The following is a 13,350-nucleotide window of genomic DNA, read 5'->3' on the forward strand; positions in this document are numbered from 1 at the left end:
ATAATTATCACATCTGATTCTTTCATGAAAGTTGAGGATGGAGATCTGCAGCAAAGTCTAATATTCAAAATGGCTTATAATGTCAATATTTGTGAGACTACCCCTTGTGAGAAATCAGTAATTTGGTCACTTTTCCTTAGGGAAGCACCTGCCAACTGAGTAGCTACAAACAGCTTATGAAAATATGCCTGATCTCCTGTTTCCCCAGTTTAACTTATACTGACAACAGTGAAATGCAGCTTCTGTATACAATTTGCATTAAAAACATGAGGAACAGCAACTGTATTTACAGAAAAGTGTGTGCAACATATCAAGGGTGGCTAAAATTATGATCTTTATTTGGAAACAGTTCAGGTTATGGCAGTTCTGTGGAAATTAAAAAGCATCTCCGTTTTCACTGTAGCATGAATTAGACAGGCCAACGTTTATAATGTTGTGTGAAGAGACGGCATTACTATGTTCGCCATGTTGGCTCAAACAGCTTTATACTGTACTTATATACTAGAATTGAATTTTTGGTGGAGCCGCAATGGCCTCACTTTCATAACCTCTTACTGAAATCTCGTTTGAAGCGTACTGGATACGTTATCGCGATAGGCCATCGCGTCTATGTGAGAGTGTGGGGCGGAAATCCGCTCTCTTTTCGGTGGCGGATCTGAGTCGAGTCAGGCCCACAGAATGAAGGTGAGGGGAGATGAAATACATTTTATATGTTTAAGCGTTGAAATTATCCCCACCATACCCAAAATAATGGAAACTTCACAACTTTCATAAAATATATAAATCAAATGTATTGCGGTTTCTTTTATTGTAAAAAGAAGATGGATGTAGATTTTGTTTCAGTGGCTAGCGAAAACAGTCTCAGAAACATGGCTGCCTCCTGCCATGAAAGTGTGTTTGCAGTTTTCTGAAACTGCAAGTGGTTCTAGTGTTACTGTAGCGTAAGAAAAAGTTGCAAATACGTGTGTTGGTGTTTTCCGATGACTTAAAATCTTGTTATTTTCCATCTGGACAAACTTGGTACAAAGGAATACAACCAACTGTAGCAAATTGCATGAACTGTAGAGGTGGCAGGCCTTGTAAGATGCATACAATCGTTAAAGCGAGTTCTCATAAATTGTATATCGTGCTGTTTTCTGGTGCGAATCAGGCCGCTTAATTTTTAGGTGAAAAGTTTATGGGGTGGGTGAAACCCGTTTAAGCATTTTGTTGCCTGCTGTAGTTTACTGCTACAGGTTTGGTTTGTACACACTAAACGTGTTGTACTAGGCTGCCGACTTTGGATTTGTTTTATCAATTGAGACGTTATAATTGAGATTGTTTCAACCTGTTCACCATGTTTTGAAATATGTATTTCATTAGTCAGTCAAGTATCACTAATCACCTATTGAAATCAAAGTTGCTATGAAATAAGATAGTTGAAATAGAAGTTTGGCGTAACAAAGTGTTACTTGTTTGTTTATAATATATGTATCTCTTATACGTGTATCTTCTGTTTAGCTGAACATCTCTTTCCCGGCCACTGGCTGCCAGAAGCTCATTGAAGTTGATGATGAGCGCAAGCTGCGTACCTTCTATGAGAAGCGTATGGCCACCGAGGTCCCTGCTGATCCTCTGGGTGAGGAGTGGAAGGTAGGAAGTTCTACAGCATTTATCCATACATTTTTTTGTTCCTTGAGAATAGTGCACTTATAATGAATGTATGAAATGGTCACATGGTTTTATTCCAGGACTAAAGAGTTAATATCCCTTTTGTTGATTTAGGGAAATGGTTTACTCTTAGTACTGTAAATGTTATTACAATTGAATAGGGTAGAACAGAGGTAGGAAGTTTAGCCAGAAATAATCAAGTTTTGTAAATACTGAGTCTTACATTTTCACAATGGGGATCCTGCAAGTTTGGACTGTGTGTGCCTAAGACATTAACATTCAGATAGTGCAATGTTATGCATTTGCTAGCATGCAAAGACTGCATGACCCTTATTTTAAAGCAGTAGACAATGGGAAACAAGATTAAGTTGCAATCCAGTTTTCTGCTCCAGAAACTGTTCATATGTAAAATTTAAAATTATGTGCTTTGCTACTCTGCTTAAGGTAGGTATGTGTACTATGCATTAGGATTGTTACAGTGAGCTGCTCATACTAATTACATTCCTGTCTTTCAGGGCTATGTTGTCCGAATCAGTGGCGGTAACGACAAGCAGGGTTTCCCCATGAAGCAGGGTGTGCTGACCCACGGCCGTGTGCGTCTGCTGCTCAGCAAGGGCCACTCTTGCTACCGCCCCAGGAGGACTGGCGAGCGTAAGCGCAAGTCTGTCCGCGGCTGCATCGTTGATGCCAACTTGAGTGTGCTGAACTTGGTCATCATCAAGAAGGGTGAGTGGTCCGGGCTGGCTATTAGGAAAGGAGACAAGGGATTAGAATCGAGGTGTCAGGAGTTTCACTCAGCAGTCATGTATAGTTTGTGGTTTACAGTTAAGTCTAGCGTTGTGATGCAGGCACTTAAATATATTTAAGTGGTTTGGAACTCCAGGTTGATGCTGTTGACAGCTGTTTCACAATCTGGGAATTGGTCATGTTCAAAGAAACAAATCCACCTTACTGAAATTACAATAACAAATTGTTTTAAAGTTTTTTGTAACATTAAGATTTACTTGTGAAATTAGTGCTGTCATCTCGAGTTTAAAAAATTTGATCAGTTAATTTATGGGAATTAGTTGATTTAATCGGTAGATTAATCTGTGCACGTTTTAATAAAGGTATGATCGTATAGTGGCTATCCTGCATAGTAATGCTTAAATGAATAGAGTATAAAAAAAATAACCATTTTATTTTAATTTTAATAAATGTAACAAATGTTACCTTTCCGTCCTATTACTCTAATTAAACAGATTTAGGGACATGATAACTGTCACACAAGCCCCAAGGGCCAGAGCAGCACATTTATGCATACTGTTTAACCACTCTGGGGTAACCCCTAAACAGCAAAATTATTAGCAATGCACAAACACGGAAACAAAAAACACTCTGAGGTTTATAACTAAATCAGCAGTTTATTATTTGGGATAAATGCGCCACACTGGGTTTTACTACAGCGCTCAACAGCTCTGATTACAATGTACACAAGTAACTTTGCAGGTACACGTTTGTCAATCATTTAAATCAATGTAGATAAACATTCCAGTTCCAAATACATATGTACATCTGTAGCACACTATCAGCAATCCTTGTACAAAACAAGACAACAATTATGATTTTTACAGAACTTTAACCCCTATATATACGAGCTTAAAGCCACAGTGTCTGACCACTTTCCGGGAGAGAGAGCATTTCTGTCTACCCAGAATGCACGATTAAATTGTAAAATAATTAATCTGCGATCAAATCTTTAGTTGATTTAATCGGTCTGATTAATCTGTTAATCGTAACAGCCCTAGAAATAATTCAAATAGATTGTGGTTCTTGTATACCCTTTAACTTATGGACTGGCTTTTTGTTTATTTGTGGAAGGGGTAAGAAAATCGTTCACTTTGTCCTGTAGTCTAATTGTTGGCATTTCACATTGTCAGTATGGTGTAGTTTCTATCTTTCCACATGTTGGATATCATAATCATCCTGTGAAGGTGCGAGCTTACCCCCACCCTCAATTACCTTATTTACTCAAGAACACAGAGGTCTTTACGCAGGAAACAGCAACGCTGTAGTGTTCACAGGTATAAATATTTATTTTGCACTGGATACTTCACTCAAATTACAAATGACAACTGATGCTCACAGACTAGCAGGTTGTAAATACAATGACTGACATTCACCCAGATAAGATCACGACTGACCTAATAATACTCTGTCCTCTCCTAAGGAAAGACATGGTATTAAATAATCTCCAGACATGCCTACTCCTAACAGGAATAATTATTCAACAAACGTTTGCACCTGGAATCATTTTATACAAAAAACTATTTAACATTTATTCCATGTTAGTAATCGTTAAACTATTATATTGTTTACTCGTCTATTATTCTCTAGTCCCTAACTATTGCCAGTACAGACTGAAAATTAGCATTACCCCTTCTCTTGGAAGATCACAGAACATATGGCTATAACAAGTCCATTGTTCCACATGTATAGCTATGGCAACTTCATTAAGAATAGCGCCCAAATCTAAATACAGCAATACACCGTCCTATATCAAGCACACTTGATCAACAGCATGCACAATACATAATAAACTACGGCTTTATTGCAGAATAACAATCACAGTAATAAACACAATAACAGGCAATTCAATATTAGTGAGGGTCTAGCCCTCACATGGCCATTCACTAAATAATGTGTTGGATGTATCGTCCATCATTGCTGCATCAAGTATGGCATTATGAATATCATAGAAAAAATATGGAGCTATTATGTGATTTACGTTGTTGGGTTCAGTAACATACATGATTATTTATATTTATTGATTGTGGTTGGTCTTAAAACTTAGCCATGAAGTGATGCAAAATCAGAATTGAATTTCCAGCTAACTTTATACTGTCAGCAATCTGACATTTTCTCTGTAGTTATTGGTTACAAATGATGTAACTACTCTATACTGGCATTATGTAAAATGCCCAACATTATGAGTTTGTGTACTAGACACATTCTCGATCTAATCATCCGTTTGAGTGCTCTATGCCACAGCAGTATTGTGGCCCATTATTGGCAGACCACGGCGTCTTACTTAGTTTAAAGTGACTCCAATTCAGTTTTCACTGTTAAGCTTTTTTTTTTTTAAAGATTGTTTGTAAGAGGTAATGTAAAGCCTACAGTTATTTAACAGCATAGACTGTGAATAATTGTTTGTCAACCACTGGCATTTACAACATCTGGATGTATGAAATGAAAGAAAACAAATATACGTATGAATGTGGGAAGATCAACTTTAATGGTTCAGTAAAGAACATTTTGTGAAAGGACCTTTTGTTTTGCAGGCGAGAAGGATATCCCAGGACTGACCGACAGCACCGTCCCTCGCCGTCTTGGTCCCAAGAGGGCCAGCAAGATCCGCAAGCTCTTCAACCTGTCCAAGGAAGACGATGTGCGCCAGTATGTTGTGAGGAGGCCCCTGACAAAGGAAGGTGGGTGCGCTGAGTTTTGTTGCATGGTTTTTTCTCTTCAGAACCCCCATACATTACAACGTATAATACACATTTCAATAAATAAAACATCAGTACATTGGAGTGACTTATTGTAATGGGCTAAATTGCCTTCCCATCCACACAGGTAAGAAACCCAGAAGCAAGGCCCCCAAGATCCAGCGCCTGGTGACCCCCCGTGTTCTGCAGCACAAGCGCAGACGCATTGCCCTGAAGAAGCAGCGTACTCAGAAGAACAAGGAGCAAGCATCTGATTATGCCAAGCTGCTGGCCAAGAGAATGAAGGTATGAACGCTGGAAACAGATACATACAGTAGCATTGTCATAAGTGTGTGCCCAACTGAATGTTTAATTTCAGTTGCACAGACTAGCAAGTGTCATATTTTTTCCCATTTTATATCTGTACAGCTTAAATGGCAAGATTGTGGCTGATGTAATTGTAGCACCATCAAATTCAACTCAAGATTCACTCTTCAATTGTGTGAATATAACTTATTGATTAGGGATATGTTGTCTTCCCATATTACATAAGTAGGTGCCCATATGTCACATGGCTAAATTGAGAACAGATTATTCTGATAAAACTTGTGGGGCTGCTATCAAGGTCATACTTCTGAAGTGGCTTTTCATTCAATGTTTAGTAGGTGATCTATAGGTGTGTTTTATAAGTTAGCCAGATGTTTAATTTAAATTTAATGATTAAGGACAAGGCTGTAACAAATACATTTACAACCTATATTTACAAGAGTTCTGACCTGGTAGGCTTCTGAGTAAGCATTCTTCAGTGCATTTAATTTTACAAGTTGTTTCTCATATGGTAGGTACTGTAGATGGGACAAGAGAACCAAAATGCTTATTCTACTTGTTGGAGGTGCCTAATGAATCTTGTGTTACTATCCCACTGCCCTATTGTGACTATTCTTGTGACCGTCCATTGCTTAAGCAGTGGATTTGAATGCAGTGTTGCAAATAAGCATTATACAACATTTCTAAATGTCATGTTTGTTTTTGCAGGAGGCAAAGGAGAAACGCCAGGAACAGATCGCCAAGAGACGTCGTCTGTCCTCTCTGAGAGCCTCTACATCCAAATCAGAATCCAGCCAGAAATAAAATCTTTAACATGTAAACACAAAATAAAAAGGTTTTGCTGCAGCCTTGTTGTAGTGTGTTTAATAAAATGATTGACTTATACATTAATTTGTTCAATTAAGTAATTTAGTGATAATTTGGAACAAAAACCTGAAATCCATGAGAGCTGCAAGGCGCAGAGCTGACCACTCCTGATTTAATTGAAGAAATTGCTAAATTGAACAACAACTTAAATTCTTCAGAAATTGATTGTTGACCTATAAAACCTGCTGGTTGGCCACCCCATGCAGTTAGTAAACATAGGTGATTAGGCCTAATTTGGCAGTGAATTTAATTTGTATTGTAAAATGTCCCAAAAACCCTAAATGTGGTTCAGATCTGTTGACTATACTTGGTAATTTAGATTGCTAAAAGTCATCTTCTGAAAACCAGCTACAAATATTAACAGCAATTATACAGTATCGATCAGGGGTGGGCAATCCTGGTCCTGTTGGGCTGGTGTCCCTCCTGTTTTTTGTTCCAAATGTACCCTAAATTACTTAATTGGAACAATTACCAGTTTAGAAGCTTAACTGGTCCAATTTAGGGTATAGCTAGAACAAAAACTAGGAGGGACAGCGGCCCTCCAGGACCAGGATTGCCCACCCACTGGTCCACTATGAAAGGCGCTACATAAAATAAATACTTTTATTCTTCTCAGTCCCTGTATCCATTTAAATTGATGTTTTGGATTTTCAGTATAAATCATAAATTAGGTTTTTAGGTGCTGTAACCTAAAATGCATTTAAATGGAGCCTTTACAGAACCTCCTGGTGTGGTTTGTATTATATTAAACTTTTTGTTAATCTTTGGGAAAAACTAAAGTATGGCAACTTACCCTTTTAAATCAAGGATTGGCAACCTTCCAATCTACCCCACTGCAGGACTTTGTTCCAACCAGACCTTTAATTATTTAATTGACCTCCAACAGGTTAAATAATTAAGTATCTGGTTGGAACAGTCTGCCAAAAAAGATAATGTAGAAATGTAGTCACACTTCTCTTTCAACTCACCTACTAGGTCAAGATAACACCATTTATTAAAAAAAAAAAAAAAAAAAAAAAAAACTTAACGAGATCCTCGGGTCTGAGGGGGTTATTTGCAGTGTAACTGGCATGTATCTTGGCTCTTTAGAGTACATGACCTTTGAACCCCATGCTTAAGTAAAAGGTCTGAATAAGGACAACAGGTCCAAAACCTATCCTTAGGTTTCCAAACAATGTAGGTAGTCATTATTAGTTGGGGTGCATTAAGTTGTGAGAGTGGAGGGACCCTTGCTGCCTAAATGTGGTTATACATTACATATTTATGATTTTTCCATCTGCCAAGTGACATACAGATGGACAGACAAACATTCAGATGACCCCAAAATCTCAATATATAATGCTAAATATCAATACAAAGTTTCGTGCCAATTGGAAAAGCAGTTCTCCAGATGAAAAAAATGTGAAGTGTGACCTTTCAACCCAGCGGTGGATAAGGAAAGAGTTGCTCTGATGTTAAAAAAGATACAGACTAAAACAAGCACCAAATATTTTTCAAAGGATGTTTGGTTCATTGTTTTGCAGGAAATACGTTATGCTTAGAAATTTCCAGTAAGTACTTGTGTGTGAATTGTTTCATGTTGTCACGTTGTTACAAAACTACCACTACAGATTTTACATTGTGTGAATAAGCAAGTGGTATTAGAATTCCTTATTATTTTAAGCTTCTTTAGATGTGCAACCATAGGTCAGCAGAAAGTTTGGATGTACGCCATTTGCTGACTGAGTGACTGTGCTAATACTGTGTTTAATGATATTGGGATACTATTATAGTAAAAGTGTTATACCCAAAATACACAAGTACAGGGCTTCTCAAACTCGGTCCTGGGGACCCCCTGTGGCTGATGGTTTTCATTCCAACCGAGCTCTTGCTTACTTAACTAGATCCTTAATTGAACTGATAATTTGCTTAATTAGACCTTTTTACTTGATTTCAGCTCTTGAACAGTTGCATATTTCAAGTTAGCTATGACATTTGATAAGTAACTTGAACTGCAACTGTTCAAGAGCTGAAAACAAGTAAAAAGGTCTAATTAAGCAAATTATCAGTTCAATTTTGAGCACAGATCAATAATTAAGGTGAATTATTATAATACATTTTATGAACAGAGGCATCATGTGCTCATCCTACAGGGAAACATATTTAGATTCCGTTATTGCAGTTGAATTGAATGCTAAGACATCTAAAAACAGACTGTTTTTGGGAACTTTATCCTAGCACCCATGATTCCTGAAACTAGACAGGCACAGCATGAAGATACATGTTAAAAACAGTCCCTCAGAAAAAAGCATTCAACACCATTAGTAGAAAAGGACATCTTTCATTACAAATGCTCATACTCTGTTTAGATGTGGACAAAAAGTACTTTACTACATTCGATATTTTTTTTTAACTAGGGTGTTAAAAGTTTCCTGCCCCCAGATGATCTATATGCTCCATTATGTCTTCCACCTTTTGACCCCGAAACACTACAGGACATAATATAATCACATGTAAGATGGTAGAAGTTTTCTTCATAAATTAATAAAATAAGTTTTTCAAAAAATGATTCTTTCCTAATCTAACCCAGGTCTGGAATGAAGTCGACGACGGTTGCTATGTGTTGTAATTGCTCACGCTCAGAGTCTCAACGAGACATTGGCGGGCATTGTTGTCCAGTGATTATATCGACAACACAGGATTGCGTTGCATTCTGTTATGTCTATAATAACAGAATATTATTGATATCATGATAAGTCAAAGGAAAATTTCAGACATGTTTGCCACAGCAGGTGGAAAACAGAAGAAATTAAACACAGTGAGACAATAAGGAGGGATTCACTTACAGAAGAAACTATTAATATTGCTTCTGCCCAGGTAACATTATGTATACATGTATGCTCTAAATAAAAGGTACCATGGATTTGGGGGTTATGTAAGTGAGGTCACTCAGTATAAAATGGAGCTGTTTGGGCAGCAGTGTGGAGTAGTGGTTAGGGCTCTGGACTCTTGACTGGAGGGTCGTGGGTTCAATCCCCAGTGGGGGACACTGCTGCTGTACCCTTGAGCAAGGTACTTTACCTAGATTGCTCCAGTAAAAACCCAACTGTATAAATGGGTAATTGTATGTAAAAATAATGTGATATCTTGTAACAATTGTAAGTCGCACTGGATAAGGGCATCTGCCAAGAAATAAATAATAATAATAATAATAATTTGGAAAAGTCTTAGCCAACATCAATTACGCTAGTATCCTTAGGAAATTATATGTATTGGCCTGCCCTTTTTAGCATGACATCCAGAAATTTGCCTAGCACTCTGGAAAAGGTGGATTGGGCTATCCCTCCAGACATTCCAACTGTGGTCTGAAAGGAACCAGAGGCTAAGTAGTGCAGAGAACACAGCACTTTCACATGTGCAGGGATAACAGTTCCTAGATTAACGCTGGGGTCTTGCTCATCCATCAATTCAGCTATTAGGTCTAGAATGACCTGCGGAGCGAGACGATAACGCTTTAGCACCGCATCCTCCGGCATCCCAAACAAAGTGACCCTGAGATTGAATAGGCAGGGTGTTCTTCTCCTCCGAAAGTGTCACCGCATCAGGAAGTGTACCACAGAAGCCATCCTAAAGCCAAGGACAGGTCTCTGCAGGTGTGTGCTTTTATACAGCTCTTAATTACTCGCTTCTACAATGGTTTGCACCTTGTAAGAAGAGGTGTAAAATTTTTGGAGGGTCAGCAATTGCCTAAGTGCAAGGCAAAATCCTTAAATCACAATATAATATTTGCGTCCGCTCAGTATCCGGATCCCGACCAATTCCATGCTCTTTTCATTTGAATGCATTTCAATATAATTTTAATGGATTAATGATGGTAAAGTGCAAAATTGATAGCGGCTGCCAGAATGCCAGGTGAATTGACACCATTCTTTAAACGCCGTCAGACTTTACAGCTGCTAAACATGATTTACAGCAGCATTATGGGGGTTTTGAAACCACAAATCACTTTATGCGTATCCTTACATCACCCCTTAGGCTCATGTGTAGGGCTGTGCTGTGCATTTTCAGATTTCAATTTGACCCTATTTCGATTTTCAGTTGAAAATATCATTTTCATGTTATGCTCAGGTTCTTTACAGACCATCCTTTGCTTGATCAGGTTGTGTGAAAAGGCTGGCTTGTGGTGATGTCAAACTAGGAAGGGTAATGGACACAGACAGGACTGGTGTATGAAAGCACTGCTGCACGGTTTAATAATAAATAAACAAAACAAAAGGTCTGAACAAAACACACAAACGCTGGTACAAAACAAAACGGCACAATGGCCCAAACAGACATGGAACACACAAGTATCGTGATGGCAGTGCTGGACATCTTCCGATTGCGAAGGGAAGTAAGCATGATGTGTCTTTCATCTGCTGCAGTAAGTTTCCTTGGCCGACCACTGCGTCTACGGTCCTCAGCGTTGCCCGTTTCTTTGTGCTTCTTCAAAAGAGCTTGGACAGCATATCTGGAAACCCCTGTCTGCCTTGAAATTTCTGCCTGGGAGAGACCTTGCTGATGCAGTATAACTACCTTGTGTCTTGTTGCTGTGTTCAGTCTTGCCATGGTGTATGACTTTTGACAGTAAACTGCCTTCAGCAACCTCACCTTGTTAGCTGAGTTTGGCTGTTCCTCACCCAGTTTTATTCCTCCTACACAGCTGTTTCTGTTTCAGTTAATGATTGTGTTTCAACCTACATATTGAATTGATGATCATTAGCACCTGTTTGGTATAATTGTTTAATCATACACCTGACTATATGCCTACAAAATCCCTGACTTTGTGCAAGTGTACCTAGAAGAATTGATGCTGTTTTGAAGGCAAAGGGTGGTCACACCAAATATGGATTTGATTTAGATTTTTCTTCTGTTCACTCACTTTGCATTTAGTTAATTGATAAATATAATCTATTAACATGTCTATTTTTGAAAGCATTCTTACTTTACAGCATTTTTTCACACCTGCCTAAAACTTTTGCACAGTACTGTACATAATCAAAACTATACAAAATAACCCAAAAATACACCCAAGGGTGGGGGTACCAGCCAGGGCAGTCCTGGCAGCGAAAAGGCTGCCCATGTCAACGCTGGCAGCGCCAATGTTGACAGCAGAGCAAAGACCTCCTCCAGTGGTCCCAGTTGCAACAGAAAGGGCAACGCTGTCAACGGCAATGCTGACAGTGGAAATGTCGTCAGCCCTGACTGGCTCCTCCAAGCGATGCCGAACTGGCCACTCCGGGCGCTGCACACTCGGGAGCCCTAGGCGATGCAGGCTCGGGCAGGAGTTGATCCTTGGGAGGTGATGGCAGGAGCAACAGGTAATCTCCCTCTTGTGATGGCGATGGAGGCAGTAGTAACAACTGGTCTCAATCTGGTGGTGGAGGTGGAAGCAACAGGTAGTCTCCCTCTAATGGTGGAGGCAGGAACAGCAGGTAGTCTTATCTCTGGAGACTGGTGCGGCTCTCCCTCGGTCACTGGAGACTTGGGTTTCTCTTTCTTGGGCTCTGGACATGTGAGCTTCCCCTTCTTGGGTTATGGATGATCGCCCCCCCCCCCCCCCCTTGGGCGCTGGAGACGCAGGCTTATCCCTCTTGGGCTGTGGATGCTCTGGTTTCCCCCTTCTGGGTGCTGGATGCTCTGGTTTCCCCCTTCTGGGTGCTGGATGCTCAGGCCCCTCCCTCACGGGCGCTGGAGCTTGTATTGGCTTCTTCCCCTTCTTTTGGGGACGGACGCTCCTTCCCTTCCTCCTTGGGACTGGCAGTTGTTTCTCTTCCTCAGCTCCCAGGAGAACCCATTGGGCAGCAGGCACTTCTGCCATACATGGCCGTTCCGTGTACATAGCCCACATCAATCTTGGACCTCTGGGCAGTCCTCCCACTGGTGGTGGTTCTCCTTCCCACAGTACTCGCAGTAGTACCACTCCTTTTCCATTCTCTCCACTCACAAAGGTAACACAAAAACTAAAAAACTAAAAATATCCTCTTCAAAAAAACTGTCACTTGCAGTACTGTGTGTGTGTGTGTGTGTATTATATATATATATATATATATATATATATATATATATATATATATATATATATATATATATATATATATATATATATATATATATATATATATATATATATATATATATATATATATATATATATATATATATATATATATATTTGCAGCAGTGTGGAGTAGTGGTTAGGGCTCTGGACTCTTGACCGGAGGGTCGAGTGTTCAATCCCTGGTGGGGGCATTCTGTTATGTCTATAATAATAGAATATTATTGATATCATGATAAGTCAAAGGAAAATTTCAGACATGTTTGCCACAGCAGGTGGAAAACAGAAGAAATTAAACACAGTGAGACAATAAGGAGGGATTCACTTACAGAAGAAACTATTAATATTGCTTCTGCCCAGGTAACATTATGTATACATGTATGCTCTAAATAAAAGGTACCATGGATTTGGGGGTTATGTAAGTGAGGTCACTCAGTATAAAATGGAGCTGTTTGTGTGGAGTAGTGGTTAGGGCTCTGGACTCTTGACCGGAGGGTCATGGGTTCAATCCCCAGTGGGGGACACTGCTGCTGTACCCTTGAGCAAGGTACTTTACCTAGATTACTCCAGTAAAAACCCAACTGTATAAATGGGTAATTGTATGTAAAAATAATGTGGTATCTTGTAACAATTATAAGTCCCCCTGGATAAGGGCGTCGGCTAAGAAATAAATAATAATAATATATCCAGCAACAATAATTCAGTCTTCCAATAACAACGCTCCTGCTGCTTTCAGGTTATCGGGTTCAATCTGATTTCCAATCATTTAAATAGCACATCCACCTGTCCCCATTATCTTCTTACCCCGTTCTTCTCTTTTGTTCTGTCTCTCATGCTTTCTTTCGTTATGCTGCGTTCTGCCTTAGTTCAGTCAGGTTCTCTTTGTTCCAACTCTGTCCGTGTCCCGCTGGTCAGTTTCTTTGCCGCTTTCAGGCTCCTTTGCCGCTTTCTGGCGCTTTTGCTTCC

At 39.4% G+C, this 13,350-nt stretch overlaps 1 protein-coding gene across 1 annotated transcript; it reads left to right on the forward strand.

Annotated features, from left to right (window-relative positions):
* The first annotated feature begins 559 nt into the window (after positions 1-559).
* On the forward strand, positions 560-6,287 carry LOC117408580 (small ribosomal subunit protein eS6). Its single transcript, XM_034013698.3, has 6 exons — positions 560-684; positions 1,501-1,632; positions 2,166-2,376; positions 4,971-5,117; positions 5,263-5,420; positions 6,150-6,287. Exons 1-6 carry the CDS (start codon positions 679-681, stop codon positions 6,243-6,245), a joined length of 750 nt encoding a protein of 249 aa, XP_033869589.1. The 5' UTR covers positions 560-678; the 3' UTR covers positions 6,246-6,287.
* Positions 6,288-13,350: the final 7,063 nt, after the last annotated feature.

Source organism: Acipenser ruthenus, chromosome 2, assembly GCF_902713425.1.
Source record: "Acipenser ruthenus chromosome 2, fAciRut3.2 maternal haplotype, whole genome shotgun sequence".
Lineage (NCBI taxonomy): Eukaryota > Metazoa > Chordata > Actinopteri > Acipenseriformes > Acipenseridae > Acipenser > Acipenser ruthenus.

Excerpts from the sequence above, each read along its gene's own strand:
- LOC117408580 (XM_034013698.3), top strand. Across the intron at positions 5,118-5,262 it reads GAGGCCCCTGACAAAGGAAG|GTAAGAAACCCAGAAGCAAG; the intron begins GTGGGTGCGCTG and ends CCATCCACACAG. Across the intron at positions 5,421-6,149 it reads TGCTGGCCAAGAGAATGAAG|GAGGCAAAGGAGAAACGCCA; the intron begins GTATGAACGCTG and ends TTGTTTTTGCAG.